Below are 17,709 nucleotides of genomic sequence, written 5' to 3'. Positions count from 1 at the left end.
CCGCTGAGCCTGCGCGTCCGGAGCCTGTACCCCGCAACGGGAGAGGCCACAGCAGTGAGAGGCCGGCGTACCGCAAAAAAAAAAAAAAAAAAAAAAAAAGAGTTCATCAGTTCCTTGAAAGTTAAACATAGAATTACCATATGACCCAGAAATTTCACTCCTAGGTATATACCCAAGACAAATGAAGAGATATGTCCACAAGGAAATTTGTACAGAATGTTTATATCATTATTCATAATAGCCAGAAGGTATAAACAACCCAAATGCTCATTAATAGATAAATGGATAATCAAACTGTGGCATATACATATAGTGAAATATTATTCAGCCATAAAAAGGAGTGAAGTACTGATACATGCTACAAATAGGCAGAGCCTCGAAAACATTATGCTAAATGAAAAGCCAGACACAAAAGGGTCACATATTGTATGATTTATTTTATGTAATGTATCCATAATAGGCAAATCCATAGAGACAGAAAGCAGATTAGAGATTACCAGGAAAGGGGGAAATGGGGACCAACTACTTAATGAGTACCAGATTTTTTTTGATGAAAAAGTTTTGAAACTAGAGTGAACTGGTGGTTGCACAACGTTGTGACTGCACTAAATACCACTGAATTATACACTTTAAGATGGTTAATTGTATGTTATGTGAATACAAGTAAAAGAATAATAACATTTTTTAACTGAGTCAAGAAGAAATAGAAAATATTAATAATTATATATTTAATAATAAAAGCATTTCCACAAAGAAACTGCAAGTCAGGTAAGTTCACCAGTGAATTTCTCCAAACATTTAAGGAAAAAATCCCACTCTTATATGACTTTTCCAGAGAATAGAAGAGATACTTCGATGAGGCCAGATAATTTTGATTCCAAAGCCTGACAAGGACATTACAAGAATGGAAATTATAGACTAATCTTTCTCATGAACAAAATATTAGTAAATAAAATTCAAGGATGTACAAAAAGGTGGTACATCACAACCAAGTGGAGTTTTGTTCCAGAAATGAAGATTGTTTTAACATTTGAAAATCAATCAATACAGTATACCACATTAACAGTAAAAAGGAAAAAATGTGATGGGAAAAAAAAGCACTTGACAAAAATTAATACCTATTCATGATTTTTTTAAGTCTAAAACTAGGATACAAGGGAACTTTATTTTAATCAAGGGTTATCTACAAAAAATCTAGAGAAAACATCGTATTTAGTAGTAACATATTAATAAGGACATTCACTGCCATCACTTTCATTTAATATTGGTACTGGAGGTCCTAGCCAGTGCAGGAAAAAAAAAGAAGTGAAGTAAAGAATAAAGAGTGAAATATGTGAAGATTAAATAGGCAGAGTTTAAACTTATTATTTGCAGACAAAATAATTGTGTATTTTAAAAATCCAGGGCTTCCCTGGTGGCGCAGTGGTTGGGAGTCCGCCTGCCGATGCAGGGGACACGGGTTCGTGCCCCGGTCTGGCAAGATCCCACATGCCGCAGAGCGGCTGGGCCCATGAGCCATGGCCGCTGAGCCTGTGCGTCCGGAGCCTGTGCTCCGCAACGGGAGAGGCCACAACAGTGAGAGGCCCGCGTACCGCAAAAAAAAAAAAAAAAAAAAAATCCAAAAGATTCTGCAGATAAGCTGTTTAGAATTAATAAGTGAACTTAGCAAGTCACTAGATATAGGATCAATATTCAAAAATTGAATTTTTTTCTATGTAGTAGCAACAAAGAATTAGAACATAAAAAAATTTTAAATACCATTTATAGTAGATCAAAAATTACCAAATACCTAGGAATAAATTTAATGAAGGATATATAAGTGTTCTACATAGAAATGTGTACAGAGAAAGAAGATCTAATAAATAGAGTATGCTATATTCATAGGTTGGAAACTCAATCTTGCAAAGATGTCAGTTCTTCCCCCAATTGATCTATAAATTAAACAGTCTCAGTCAAAATCCCAACAGATTTTTTTGTGGAAATTGATAAGCTCATGAAATCTATATGGAAATGCAAAGGACCACGAATAGCCAAAGTAGTTAAGAACAAAGCTTGAGGACCCAAGACTTTTTACAAAACCCCAGTACTTAAAACAGAGTGCTATTCACCTAGCACCCAGATCTTGGTTTCTAAATATTATTCTCCAATAAAAGGAACCAAGGCTCTTTGAAAGAAGTGGTTAATTCCACAACTGGAGCATGGAAAATACAAGATGAGCTTGTAACATCTTTTGGTGCCAGTGAGCTAGGAAACGCATGGGAAAGGATGAGGGCATGTTGAAAGGACATAAGAATCAACCTGAAGGAGGGCCTAAAAGCCTAAATCAATTTGGGCAACAAAATAAGTAATGATCATATTAAATTATAACCCATAGACTAACACAAATGAGTCCATGCTGATATAAATAAATGAAGAAGAAGGGGCATCTCTTCCTTACAGAAGAATCCCAGTTAATGTACATGGAATTAAGGAACTACAAAACCACCACCAGGCAAACACTGCAGAATTGTTGCAAGCAAGATGGATGCTAAAATCAGTGGGCAAAAGCTTGACAAAAAAAATAGGATATTTTCATAGTTTCAATGTCTCTCCCCCAAGATATTGATCAGTTGCAAAGGGGAAAATAGTAACTTTACAGTGGAGAGACCCAGTAGACATTGCCATAACCAAGTGATCATAGTTGATATGTCAAAATCCTGAAAAACAAGGAAAAACTAAGGAACTGTCACAGATTTGAAGAAACTAAGAAGACACAACTAGATACAAGCTGGGGTCCTGGATTGGATCACAAGATAGGAAAAGAACATTAGTGAAAAAACTGGTGAAATTCAAATAAAGTCTGTTTGGTGAATACTATACGAGTATTAATATCAAAACATTAGTGTTAATTTCCTGTTTTTGATCATTGTTCTATGGTTATGTAAGATGTGAATGTTGGAAAACTGGGGAGAGAAGTATATATGAACTCTGATATTTTTTACAACTTTCCTATAAGATTATTTCAAAATAAAAAGTTTTGGTTTTTTTTTAACTGGCATGGTATTGACACAAGATGCATTGGTTTCCCAGGGTTGCTGTAACAAAGTACCACAAGCTGGATGGCTTAAAACAACAGAAATTTATCAATCTCTCAATGCTGCCTCTGAAGGCTATCTAGGGGAGGATCCTTCCTTGCCTCTTAGTTCCTGGTGGTTGTCAGCAATCCTTGATATTTTTTGTCTTGTAGCTGCATCACTTCAGTCTCTGCCTCTGTCTTCACCTGGCCTTCTTCCCTGTGTCTCTGTATATCCTCTCCTCTTCTTCTAAGGATAACAGTCATATTGGATTTATGGCCTACCCTAATCCTAATGTGACCTCATTTTAACTAATAAATAGTCTACAAAGATGCTATTTCCAAACAAGGTTACATTCTGAGGTAGCAGTTTGACATTAATTTTGAGGCGACACAATTCAACCCAGTACACAAGGATGGGCAGATAAACCAGTGGGATAAAACAGAAACTCTAGAAACAGAACCACATATTGGTCTCACAGCAGATGTGCCAGTGCAACACAGTGGGGAAAGAAGTGTCTCTTCAATAAAGGAGTCAAATGAAAATCTGCATGTCGATAAAAAGAACTTTGACCTCTACCTCACATCATACATAAAGACTAATTTCAGATGGATCATAGACCTCAATGTGATAGGTAAAATAACAAATTATTTTCACGATACACACAAGAGATTATCTTCATTATCTGGGGGTTGGCAAAGATTTCTTTAACTGGACACAAATTAAATTTAAAAGCTTTAAATTAAAAGCTTTTGTTCATCAAAAGATAACATTAAGAGAATGAAAAGGCAAGCCATAGAGTATTACGGTACCCAACAGAGGACTTGCATCTAAAATATTTAAAGAGCTCCTACAAATGAATAAGAAAAACATAGTCAACTCATTTTCTTAAATGGACAAAAGACTTGAACAGGCATTTCATAAAAGAAAATATCCAAACGGGCAATAAGCATATGAAAGGGTCCTAAACATCATTTGGGAAATGCAAAATTAAAACCAAAATGAGATACCACTGAACACCCACCAGCCTGGCTAAAAATTTTTAGACTGACCCTACCAAGCTGTGGCAAAGATGTGGAACAACTAGAACTTTCATGCACTACCCATAGGAGTAAAATTGGTGCAAGCACTTTGCAACAGCAGTTCTACTCCTAGATACACACTCAACAGAAATGAGTCTATATGTCCACTAAAAGACATGGAGAAGAATTTGTATAGCAGCTTGATTCATAATTGCCCCAAACTGGAAGTAATCTAAATATTTGTCAACAGTGGAATGGATAAATAGTTTTATATTCATTCGTAAAATGGAACACTATATGTCAGTCAAAAATATAATTACTGCAACAACATGGATGAATTTCACAAGTAATTGTTGACTGAAAGAAGCCAACACAGGAGAGTATATACCAAATGATCCATTTATGTGAAGTTCAAAAACAAGCATAGTTAATCTACAATGATAAAAATTAGGATAGTTTTAGGGGTGAATATTGATTGGGAAGAGTCATTTCAGTGATGCTGGAAATGTTCTATGTATTGATCTGGGTGATAGTCACAGTGGTGTGTATAATTTTTTTTTAATACTTATCTGTATTCTTGAGGCTTTTGCACATTATTAGATGTATATTATATTGATACTTCAATTTTTTAATTAAGAAGTGTGATATATTAAATATTGAAATAAGTGGACTATTGTCTATAAAAAATTGAGCTTTCTTCATTAAAATATTTGAGATTTTGTTTTAATGAGATTTCACTTGAACTTATATATTTGGATAACATTCTATGGTTCACTGGTCACTTTCTCATAACATGGTAACAGATGTCATTTGAGTGTATTCTAGAATAAAGATTCTGGATTTTAAACCATAAATGATATAAATTAATACCCAAAATAAGCAGTTTTAAAATTTTTGTCAAATTCTTATATGGAAATCTCAGTGTTGCATTTCTCATTTCTGTCTTTTAGGCTAAGACATCAAGCACACAAAGAATTTTATGCCTACAAACAGGTGAGAGAAATTTACTTAAGATTGGCTTTGATCATGTTTTTCACCAAAAAAATGCGACCTCAGGTTTCCACTCATATTTTAAACTGGGACTAGATTTACTTGTGTTCATTTTGCTTGCCAATTTGCCATACAAAATACTTCACTTTAAGTGTTCTTTTTTGGGGGGCGGGGGGGGGAAATGTGTTGGGTCTTCATTGCTGTACACCGGCTTTCTCTAGTTGCGGCGAGTGGGGGCTACTCTTCGTTGCAGTGCCTGGGCTTATTGCAGTGGCTTCTCTTAAGTATTATTTGAAGTTATAGAAAGTTCAAATGATAAAATAATATAACTTAACAGGGAACTTTGGCCAATATTTTGGTAAAGGGAAATGCTGTAGCTTAAAATCCTTAAACTTACTATTATCCTAATGGAATTCAGAGATTCCATTAAATGAAATTTTTACTTTCTTCATTTAAAAGACATACTAGTTCCTCAGAGGTAACCAGCTGTATTATACTGATCTCATCTCCTCCCCTTTGTACTTTAAATGTTAGTTCACGTCACACCACTGGAAGTCCAGATACTTCAGTCACTGCTATTAACTCCTAGCCCTTTGTACTATCCGTTTGCTGATATGTTCTTTAAGGTAATAAATTTAGCTTTTCTTGAAGGCCAGTGAAATTTGTTTTTTCTTCCATGTGTCGTCCATTAATATTTTACCACTGATAACAAACAGTGGGCCTTAATTTTCTTTTGACCCTGAGCATGAAATTATTTTTGCCATCCATAGCAATTTGGGAGGGGGAGAGAGGTGGGGGGGGGCAAGCTTCAGTTTATTTGGGTCTTTAATCTTGCTGACACTGATGTTACAGACTATGTCGTCATTTTAGGATTACGTATCTTTTTGTCCATGTCTCTTTGAAATCTGAGCTCATTGGTGAGCTCCTTAGATGTCCACACTGATGTCCATAGGTAACCACACATGGGTGTCGTGTGAGATTCATATACAGAGATGAATGTCTTAGTTTTCTAAAGAAATGAATCTTTTTGTCTCAATTTTTGTCTCAAATTGTTTTTTGAGGAACCTCCACACTGTTTTCCATAGTGGCTGCACCAACTTACATTCCCACCAACAGCGTAGGATGGTTCCCTTTTCTCCACACCCTCGCCAGCATTTATCTGTAGACTTTTTAATGATGACCATTCTGACTGGTGGGAGGTGATACCTCATTGTAGTTTTGATTTTCATTTCTCTGATAATTAGTGATGTTGAGCATCTTTTCATGTGCCTGTTGGCCATCTGTATGTCTTCTTTGGGGAACTGACTATTTAGGTCTGCTGCCCATTTTTCAACTGGGTTGTTTGTTTTTTGTTATTGAGTTGTATGAGCTGTTTGTATATTTTGGAAATTAAGCCCTTGTCAGTGGCATCATTTGCAAATATTTTCTCCCAGTCCTTAAGTTGTCTTTTCATTTTGTTTATGGTTTCCTTTGCTGTGCAGAAGCTTTTAAGCTTGATTAGGTCCTATTTGTTTAGAGATGTTCTTTTTAAATAGTCATCTGCCCTCTTGTCATTTTGCATTCTTTTTAACTGATATCCAGTCACCACAAAGTCAGGTTAGGGACAGCACCTGGATGAGTTTTAAACCCATTTACATAATTCTGGATAGAGCTAAAGTTTTCTGAGGATAGTGATGTATAATAATAAGCAAAGCTTCCAAAATTAAGATTGACCTTACTTTTCAGTCTTTTATAAATTACCAGTCTGTCCCATGAGTCAATACTGTGTTTTACCAAATCATGAGGCAAGCAATCTGATTTACTTTCCCCCCATATTAGCACATACTCCAGATAGGCATGTGTTAATTTCTTCTCCCCAAATTTAATCTGTTCTTAAAGAGATTTTAAAATTGCTTTTCAGGAGAATACTGCACCATTGCTCAAGTTAAAAGAATGTTGCTAAAATGTTCTATCTCAAACTGTAAGAGATTCTCTCAAATATTGAATATGAGGTGAAATGAGCTATATACAGAAAAGAAAAATATTTGTAAGAATAATGAGAAATCTTTTAAATTACAGATTTAAATGGGCATAAAAGCATACTTTTTTTGTCTTACAGGTTATATTAAAAGAAAAAGTAAAAGAACTGAATTTACATGAGGTAAGTTGCCTATAAGTATTTTAATCTGTTCTTGGGTATATTCTAACAGAAGTGGTATGCTGTGGTATGCTTAAACATCTTTATTTTCAGATGCTGAAAAAAATTGGGCTTATCTTCATCAGCTTAATAGAATATTTGAGGGTGAGGTCACATAAAAATCAATTTTGTGAAGACTTATAAGAGTGTAAAATAACTCATTTTTAATAGGGATGGTGCCAGTGTAAGATTTCATAGCAGCAGGGATGCTGCTTGCTGTCCATGCTATACGAGTAGGAGATAGATATAAACAAGTTTTTCTACTCAAGATGAATTTGCACTAATTTCACTCTTGAAAATGTTCCCAGAAGTCCTTTCTTACCAATGGCACAAACAAGGAAGTGATTACTTCATGAAGGTGGGGGTTTGGGGCGGTGAGACAGAGGGATGGAATAGGGAAGAACATATAGGGAGAGATATGAACTCTTGGACTTGTCTAGTGATGAGGTTGCATGGTTGGGGTGTTCACTATATTGTTATGCTTTCCAAGCTAAATACAGAAGTATGTGTGTATCCTGCTATGCACCTTAAGACACGTAGTCTATAGTAATTCTTGTTTATTTTATTCCTTGTCTTGCCACTGATTTCAAATGCTCAGAGTTTTTATTTTTAATTTTAGGGCCCTTTCTCTTCCACCCTTTCTGAGTTTTTTAATTGGTGTTTAAAGCAAGGACTTGAAAAGCTACACATTGTAATATCTATGTTTTATATAGCATAACTGTGGTGAAGCTACATTACCAGTCTCTTCAAAGAGAGTTAATTTGTGAAATTATTTGAATAATAATTAAAAAATGATTTATATTATTGTTGAACACTTTGAAATCACCTACTGCTCCTTTGCTCTTTTTAAAAAATATTTATTTATTTATTTGGTTGCACTGCGTCTTAGTTGCGGCAGGCGGGCTCCTTAGTTGCAGAATCCATGTGAGATCTAGTTCCCTGACCAGGGATCAAACCCAGGCCCCCTGCATTGGGAGCTCAGAGTCTTAACCACTGTGCCACCAGGGAAGTCCCTCCTTTGCTCTTTCTGCATATTTTTTATCAAAGAGTTGATATGGTACAGCATTTCAGAACTAACCTTGGATTAAACTCAAGCATCAAATACTGTTTGATTTTAAAATTTTTCCTAAAACAGTAATAGAAAGTGATCCTCTTCTGTTTGGAGTCTTTTTGATGACCATAAATGAAAAGATCAAATTCTGACATACATTAACAATACTGAATAACCATGTTTGTCAGGAATAGAAGTCTTCCTTATGGGTTTGACCCATTACTTTAGAATCTTTATACTGAATAAGTGAATTGTGTTGCATCATTATATATCAGAGTTAGTATCCCAACTGCACCCACTAATTCCAGTTTCGCTGTACCTAAGAAAACCTAACCTTGCTCCTACAACTGTTTCCAGAGGCCAGTCATGTACTTTTGGCAGTTTGGTTCTTTTTGGATGCACTTCTTTGCGCTGAAACTATTTTGTCAAACTTCTTTGTGTGTGTGCATTCCTGTAGCCTAATTATACAGTGATACATAGCTTGTTCCTGTGTAAGCACATGGAATTTCAATATGAATAATGTTATTAGTGAATAATTATAATAGTGGAAAATCAGAGACAAGCTAAATGTCCATCAGTAGTGTAAAAAATAAATAAAACATGATACACTGGAAGATTATCCATCAAGAGAGGGAGGGAGGGAGGAAAAGAAGGAAACCTGATACAGTGATTCATACAGTGAGGTACTATACGGCAGGCAAAATTAAGGAAAAAGCTCCATCTGTAAACACGTCAACCTAGATAGATCTCTAACGGGATCTTGAAAAAGCAAGTTGCAAAATGATATAAATGTTTATATCATGTATGTAAACTAAGATAAACACATTTTTCATGGATTTATATGCATACTCCATAGTGTTTGAAAAGGATACATAATGATTACACAGAGGAGGAGAGAAGAGGGAAAAGATTAGGGGAAGTTGGTCAAAAGGGATGTTAATTTTATATATAATGTTCTTAATTTTAAAGAAGGAAAGTAAGTTAATATATCATTTTAAAAATACAGTTGAGGAATTCCCTGGAGGTCCAGTGGTTAGGACTCCGTGCTGTCACTGCCAAGGGCCCGGGTTCAATCCCTGATCAGGGAACTAAGATCCCACAAGCTACGTGGCAAAAAAAATCTAAAAAGTACAGTTGACCCTTGAACAACATGGGTTTGAACCGCACGGGTCCACTTATAGGCAGATTTTTTTCAATAGTGAATACTACAGTATTACACGGTCTGTGGTTGTTTGAATCTGTGGATGATCCCACATGCCGCACGGTGTGGCCAAAAGTTATTAAAAAATAAATAATAAATAAATTGCATCTAATGGAGTCTTGGTATCAAGAGAAACAGAAAGGTGCCATGGAAGCTGTGACACACTGGGGCATGCAAGGTCCTGTGTTAAAGAAGTTGTCAGCACTCAGCTCTAGCTAATTGTTACCATAGGGGAATATAGGCTATTGCCAACTATTGCCAGATCTGGGGTTTTTTTAAGAGAAGCCTGAGAGCCTTGACATTAGTCTGTGATCTGCTTGTCATTTGCATTTAGTCTTTGATTTGTTCACCACAGTGTCCCCAGCTCTGGTTATGGTGAATGGTTGCTTTCTCCACTTAATTTCTTTTGCACCTTTATCAAAAATCAAATGGCCATATTTTTGTGAGTCTATTTCTGGATTCTCTATTCTGTTCCATTGATTTCTGTGCCTATGTCCCTTCATCAATACCACAGTCTTGATTACTGTATTTTTATAGCAAGTCTTAAAATCAGGTAATATGATTCCTCCAACTTTATTCTTCTTTTCCAAAACTGTTTTAGCTAGTCTGGTTCCTTTGCTCTTCCATGTAAATTGTAACAGCAGCTTGTCTATCTGTACACACACAAACAACAACAACAAAAATCCTGCTGGGATCTTGATTAGTATTGCATTAAATATGTAAATAAGGGGAAAATTGGTATCTTTACCATGTTGAGTTTTCTAATCTGTAAACACATTATGTCTTTATATTTGAAGTGAGTGTTTTTATAGACAGCATATAGTTAGGTCATTTTTTTAATCCACCCTGCCAACCTGTCTTTTAATTGATGTGTTTAGACCATTTATGTTCCATGCAATTATTGATGTGTTTGAAATTAGGTCTACTCTTTTACTATTTATCTTCCGCTTTTCCCCCTTTCTTATTCCTTTGTTTCCTCCTACCTTCTTTTGGGTTATTTGAACATTTTTAGTATTTTATCTATTGTGATTTTATCTTTTTGTATAATTTTCTAGTGGTTACTTAGGGATTACAAAATAAATACCCAGAATCAATTTTTTAGCACTTCATTTGTAATGTAGAAACCTTATCACCATATAGATCCCTTTACTTTCACCCCTTTATACACTAAGTGTCATATTACACCTATATACATTGAAAATGGCATCAGACAATGTTACATTTTTTACTTTTAACCATCAGATATATTTTAAAGAATTCAGGAGGAGACCAATAGTTTGTTATATTTATCTGGATATTTACCGTTTCTGTTGCTCTTAATTCCCAATGTTCCAAGTTTCCTTCTTATGTCATTTTCCTTCTATGTGATGAACCTCCTTTAGCAATTCTTTTAGAGCAGATCTGCTGGCTATGAATTCTATTAGTTTGCCTTCATCTGAGAATGTCTTTATTTCACCTTTATTCCTGGGTTATTTCTTTTCCTTCAGCACTTTTAAAATGTTGTGCCACTTCCTTCTGACCTCCATGGTTTCTGATGAGAAATTCATAGTCATTCGAATCATTGATCTCCTATCCATAATGTGTCATTTTTCTCTGGCTGCTTTCAAGATTTTTTTCTATGTCTTTAGTTTTCAGCAGTTTGATTATGATACGTCTCAGCATGGATTTCTTTAGATTCTTCCTGTTTGGGGTTTACTCAGCTTCATAAATATGTAGGTTTGTCTTTCGCCAAGCTTGGGAAGTTTTCAGCCATTATTTCTTCAAATATTTTTTCTGTACTGTATTCTTTCTATCCTGCCACTCTCCCAGAGAAGGCCTCATCTACCTGCTGGGGCCATGTGGGCCAATCAGAACCCTGAGCCCACATCTACAGTACAGTACAGTGATACAGCCATCCATATAGCTTCTAAATTTGAACATGTTTGGGTCCATCCCCTCTTCTGTCAGGGTGATATTGCCTATACATACAGAAAGGAAAGGAGAACCTGCTCCCTCCTGCATCTCAGCAGCAGGTGGGATCCTAGCTGCACAAGGACCAGGAAAAGTCATCTTTAGGTCAGTTTTCCTGGATCAGGCAGAGTGGGTGAGGAGTCATGTGGCAGACATGCTATGGCCCTGCTCTACCCTACTTTCCACAAGAAGAGACTGTAGGAAGGTAACCCCACTGGAGTTGTCCCCCTGTGTAAAATGAAGTTAGGAACATCTTTTCCTTCTCCTCACCTCCCCACAAGCTCATTCCCTTCCCTTTGGTCCGGTGAGGAAGGGGTCTGGTGGTACAAGTTTTGCCACATCCCTTTCTTATGTAGGAGGAGATGTAAACCCTCTCAGTCTTTCTAGGATTACGGATCAATCTTCTTATAAATCACATTACTCAAATTAATTTTAAAATTATAATATGAGGGCTTCCCAGGTGGCGCAGTGGTTGAGAGTCCGCCTGCCGATGCAGGGGACGTTGGTTCGTGCCCCTGTCCGGGAAGAACCCACATGCCGTGGAGCGGCTAGGCCCGTGAGCCATGGCCGCTGAGCCTGCGCGTCCGGAGCCTGTGCTCCGCAAGGGAGAGGCCACAGCAGTGAGAGGCCCGCGTACCGCAAAAAAAAAAAAAAAAAAAAAAATTATAATATGAATACTTAGAGCCCAACTGAGTTTCGTCCCTCAGTTTAAACTGTAAAAATTGTTTTACAAAAATAGTTTAAAAAAAAAACCAAAGCATGTATAGGGAGCTGACAGTATACAGGACCCTAGAGATTGAGTGGGCAAAGTATAGTCCCTCCCTGCCCTCAAGGAGCACTGGTCCCACAGGAAAGAAAGTCATAAGCCAGTGAGGAAAGGACAGTAAAGGGCTGAGCACACGAACACATGAGGGCCATGGAACGGACGTCCCACTGCACTTCAGTTTGGAACAAGAAAGTCAGATCTTTCCTGAGCAGCACAGTCATGTTTAGAGTGCTTTCATAGCTTTTAAAGATTCCAACCTTAAATGACACGTCTGAACTGGGAATGCTTCCTTTGCAAAAGATATGATTATCCTCGTAACTATTCAAGGAAAGGTATATTAGTGTTCACTACCACCATCAAAGAATGATTGTATATTTAAAAGAAAATCATTTTGGCTAAATTCCCTGAGCTGTGGGTCATTTTCATTGTGTGATGTTGTCTTCCCCACATGACTCTCCACTCCCTAGCTTGCATTTTAAGGTAAATTTATAGACGGTGTCAACCCCTTGAAAATTGTCAAATCCTTCCTTCTTGGTCATTTTAGGGATCACACACTCTGTGAATACTAGAAAATTAGGCTTCTTTCCAGTATATATGCTATGGTCACTAAAAGCCATTTTTCCCTTGAAATTTGTTTTATTTATGGGTATAATCTCAGTATAAAGAAAATGCAATCATGTATATAAGGTGGCAAAATTACCAAGATGTCTGTTTCTTCATATAATTTATCTTAGGAGCAAGGGAACTGACACTTTAAAAAATTTAGGTGAGGTAAGTATTATTCCTTATTTTGCTTTTGTAAAAATTGAGGTTTAAGAAAGTTGAGGAAAATGGGCATGTCCTCTAGCTTCTGAGTGTGGAGAAAGAAGGTGACCCTATCTTTCTGAGTCTAGAGCCTTCACATTATGATGCCCCTGCTGCACCCACAAACTTGAAGCTTCTGCTGTTCCTCAAGCTGCAAAAAATTACTTTGAAATGCCGTGACTCAGCTTCCTTTTGTTCTCTGCAGATGCCATCAACAACATGTAAAACAAATAAACTCAAGTATCTATAGTCTGACCAATCAGTAAATGTATGTCCTAGCCCTGTTTTTGACAGGGCTGATAGGATCTATTCTTTGACTTCAAAAAATGAAGAGTGATGGGAATGTTTCCTATCCTCATTCTGTGAGGCCAGTATTGCCCTAATATCAAGACCGGTCAATGACATCATAAAAAAAGAAAACTCCAAACCAATATTCCTTATGAATATAGTTGTAAAAATCCTCAACAAAATACTAGCAAACCAAATTCAGCAGCATATAAAGAGGATTATATATCATATCATAACTAAATGGAATTTATCCCAGGAATACAAGGTTGGTTCAACAAAGGAAAATGAGTCAATGTAATACCCCCTATTGACAGAATAAAAGTGTAGGGAGAACACATGACCACCTCGATGCAGAAAAAGCATTTGACAAAATTCAACATTCTTTTTTTTTTCTTTTTTTGTTTTGTTTTGTTTTTGCGGTATGCAGGCCTCTCACTGTTGCGGCCTCTCCGGTTGCAGAGCACAGGCTCCGGACGCGCAGGCTCAGCGGCCATGGCTCACGGGCCCAGCCGCTCCGCAGCACGTGGGATCTTCCCGGACCAGGGCACGAACCCGTGTCCCCCGCTTTTTTTTTTCTTTTTTTGTTTTGTTTTGTTTTTGCGGTATGCAGGCCTCTCACTGTTGCGGCCTCTCCGGTTGCAGAGCACAGGCTCCGGACGCGCAGGCTCAGCGGCCATGGCTCACGGGCCCAGCCGCTCCGCAGCACGTGGGATCTTCCCGGACCAGGGCACGAACCCGTGTCCCCCGCATCGGCAGGCGGACTCTCAACCACTGTGCCACCAGGGAAGCCCAAAATTCAACATTCTTTTATGATAATACTCAGTAAACTAGAAGCAGAAGGGAACTTCTGCAACTTGATAAAGATTTCTATGAAAAACCCACAACTGGGCTTCCCTGGTGGCGTAGTGGTTAAGAATCCACCTGCCAATGCAGGGGACATGGGTTCAAGCCCTGGTCTGGGAAGATCCCACATGCTGTGGAGCAACTAAGACTATGCGCCACAACTACTGAGCCTGCACTCTAGAGCCCCCAAGCCACAACTACTGAGCCCACATGCCACAACTACTGAGCCTGTGCTCTGCAACAAGAGAAGGCACCACAGTGAGAAGCCCACGCACCGCAATGAAGAGTAGCCCAGGCTCACAGCAACTAGAGAAAGCCCACGCGCAGCAACAAAGACCCAAAGCAGCCAATAAATAAATAAATAAATAAAAATTAAAAAAAAAAAAAAACCACAACTAACATCATACTTAATGAAACACTGAAAGCTTTTCCTCTTAAGGGGAAACAAGACAAGGATGCCTACTCTTATCACTTTTATTCAACATTGTACTGGAGGGGTCTAGGCAGAGCAGTTAGGCAAGAAAAAGTAATCAAAGGCATCCAGATTGGAAAGAAAGAAGTAAAGCTATATTTGCAGATATGATTTTGTAAACACAGAAACCCCTAAAGAATCCACCAAAAATCACGAAATAAATGAGTTCCCTTTCATTCCCCCTTTACAGATGGGAAGCAGAAGCCAAAAAAAGATCATCCCAAAGCTGGAACCGCTAGTTTCTCATTTTACCCAGAGCTTGTTCTTAACCTTCCTCCAGAAAACAAAAATGGGCTTGAAAATAGTACTCCCTTCACTAAATTTAAACATGAATAAAAACAACTGGTATTGGTAAACTGCCTTACTGCCTCCTCAGGCCTGCCCCCAACCTGAGGTGATGACAGTCCCAGGCAGGGGGTTGGGGGTATGTAGTATCCTCACTCTACAGATGAAGCAACAGAGCATGAGAGGCATCATGATGGCAGAAGTCACACAGCTTGGGTGTCCGAGCCAAGGCCAGCCATCTGTCCTGCCTTCCTCCCTGCTCTCCTGCTGTCTCAGCAGTAATGCCAAATCTGATACAGTTATCCATGCTCCTCCTCCTGTGAAGATCTTGTCTGCTATATACACAAGGCCCTGAGAGCTCCCTAGAGAAGGGTGTTGGAAGACCAACAGCCACAGCACTGGCCACGGGACACCAAGAGCCACGTGTCCTGTCACATAACCTAAGAATACTGGGTTACGTGTTATAGGTTAAGAAACAGGTGACAGGGAGGCAGGTCAGCAGTCTGGACAAGAAATGGTGATGGTTGAACCAGAATCACTGGAGATGGACAGGGAAGCAAGCAGGGAGGAGTTCAAGCTTTGGGCAGATGAAAGTGTAACAGACCTGGGTCCCCAGCCAGACCTGGCCACTCACCTCAGGCAACATGGTTACTGCTCTGAGTTTCTGTTTCCCCATTTGTAAAGTGAGTAAATGGGATGATACTTAGTGTCCCTGGGCACCGGTAAGTGCCCGAGAAGTAGTGGTTGGAACCAGCATCTGGCTTTGAAGAAGGCTTCTTTCCAAGCAGTGGAGCCTAGCCATCTGTCAGAGCAATCCTGCTCCATCTGCACATTTTCATAAGGTTAAATTCAGTGACTCTTGAATAACTTTTTATAAGACAAAGACAGACAGCAACAGAAGGACAGTGCCAAAGTAAGGGGCCCCAGGAACTACAAGAAGCATACTACTGCAGGCTGTGCCATGGTTTATAGTTTCCACGTTATGAAAACTGGAGAAAGGAGAGCCCCAGGGCCTACCCCAGGGTGCGAGCAGTCCCGTCGGGCCCTGCTGCTGAGCAGGCAGAGCATTCCCTGCAGTAAGTCAGCCCCTTGGCACAGCACAGAAAATTACATTATGCTCAGTCTATCTGGTGAGAATAAACCTAAGTCAGACTCTTCTGACGGACTGAAGTAAAGGAACCTGCCTCTTGCTTTCTGTCTTCTCCCATCTGCCCTCCATCTTGAAGACACATGACAGGAAGAGCAGGAGATTCTTCTTCAGAAGACCTTGCCGATTCGAGCCTGTTTCTTTCACTTAAAGAGTTGTGGGACATTGGAAGTCCCTTCAAATGGCTGGGCCTCGGGGGCCTGCACTTTACATTGGCCTGGGAGAGTCCTTAGCAGATACTTTGCCTCATCTGTGAATCTGTCTTTCAGCTCTGTGCAGTGTGCCTAGAAGACTTCAAGCCTCGAGATGAGTTGGGGATTTGTCCATGTAAGCATGCCTTCCACAGAAAGTAAGTATTGGTGTGGAATTATTTAAGAGGACCAGAGTTTGAGGCACATTGACCAACTCACTTGTAGGCCTGGGGCAGTGCCAGACAAGCTTGATGGCTTCATGACTGGTTTATAATGCAGAAAGCTGAAAGCACCCTACAGGCTGTTTTGTGTGTGTATGTGTCTGTGTGTGTGTGACATTAGGAGGGATCAGGGTGGTGGAACGTGAATACCAAGGCAGGATTTCAGGCAGAGCGCCAGACAAGCCCACACCTCCTTGGAGCCCAGGCTATAAAGAACTGTTTTACTGGAACTTTCCAGTGAGAGTTTCCTTTCCAAAAAACTTATTTTAATCAAAACCATAGTTATTTTATTTTTTTAACATCTTTATTGGAGTATAATTGCTTTACAATAGTGTGTTAGTTTCTGCTTTACAACAAAGTGAATCAATTATACATATACATATGTTCCCATATCTCTTCCCTCTTGCATCTCCCTCCCTCCCATCCTCCCTATCCCACCCCTCTAGGTGGTCACAAACCACCTAGCTGATCTCCCTGTGCCATGCTGCTGCTTCCCACTAGCTATCCACCCTACGTTTGGTAGTGTATATATGTCCATACCACTCCCTCACTTTGTCACAGCTTACCCTTCCCCCCGCCATATCCTCAAGGCCATGCTCTACTAGGTCTGTATTTTATTCCCGTCCTACCCCTAGGCTCTTCATGACATTTTTTTTCTTAGATTCCATATATATGTGTTAGCATACGGTATTTGTTTTTCTCCTTCTGATTTACTTCACTCTGTATGACTGACTCCAAGTCCATCCACCTCACTACAAATAACAGTTTCGTTTCATTTTATGGCTGAGTAATATTCCATTGTATATATGTACCACATCTTCTTTATCCATTCATCTGTTGATGGACACTTAGGTTGCTTCCATGTCCTGACTATTGTAAATACAGCTGCAATGAACATTTTGGTCCATGACTCTTTTTGAATTATGCTTTTCTCAGGGTATATGCCCAGTAGTGGGATTGTTGAGTCGTATGGTAGTTCCATTTGTAGTTTTTCAAGGAACCTCCATATTGTTCTCCATAGTGACTGTATCAGTTTACATTCCCACCAACAGTGCAAGAGTGTTCCCTTTTCTCCACATCCTCTCCACCATTTATTGTTTCTAGATTTTTTGATGATGGCCATTCTGACTGGTGTGAGATGATACCTCATTGTAGTTTTGATTTGCATTTCTCTAATGATTAATGATGTTGAGCATTCTTTCATGTGTTCGTTGGCAATCTGTATATCTTTTTTGGAGAAATGTCTATT

At 38.7% G+C, this 17,709-nt stretch overlaps 1 protein-coding gene across 8 annotated transcripts in view; it reads left to right on the top strand.

Moving 5' to 3' along the window:
- The window catches only part of RNF24 (ring finger protein 24), a 170,763-nt gene that overhangs the window by 122,495 nt on the left and 30,559 nt on the right, over window positions 1–17,709 (top strand). For all 8 annotated transcript variants that reach the window (XM_028499607.2, XM_055089894.1, XM_055089892.1 and 5 more), the window contains 3 exons: window positions 5,026–5,068; window positions 7,164–7,205; window positions 16,318–16,397. In XM_028499607.2, the coding sequence (XP_028355408.1) occupies window positions 5,026–5,068; window positions 7,164–7,205; window positions 16,318–16,397 (165 nt within the window). The remainder of the gene's footprint in view (window positions 1–5,025; window positions 5,069–7,163; window positions 7,206–16,317; window positions 16,398–17,709) is intronic.

This window comes from Physeter macrocephalus, chromosome 14, assembly GCF_002837175.3.
Source record: "Physeter macrocephalus isolate SW-GA chromosome 14, ASM283717v5, whole genome shotgun sequence".
In the NCBI taxonomy this organism is placed as follows: Eukaryota; Metazoa; Chordata; class Mammalia; order Artiodactyla; family Physeteridae; genus Physeter; species Physeter macrocephalus.
The sequence above is the reverse complement of the archived record's forward strand: the minus strand, read 5'-3'. Positions and strand labels throughout refer to the sequence as shown.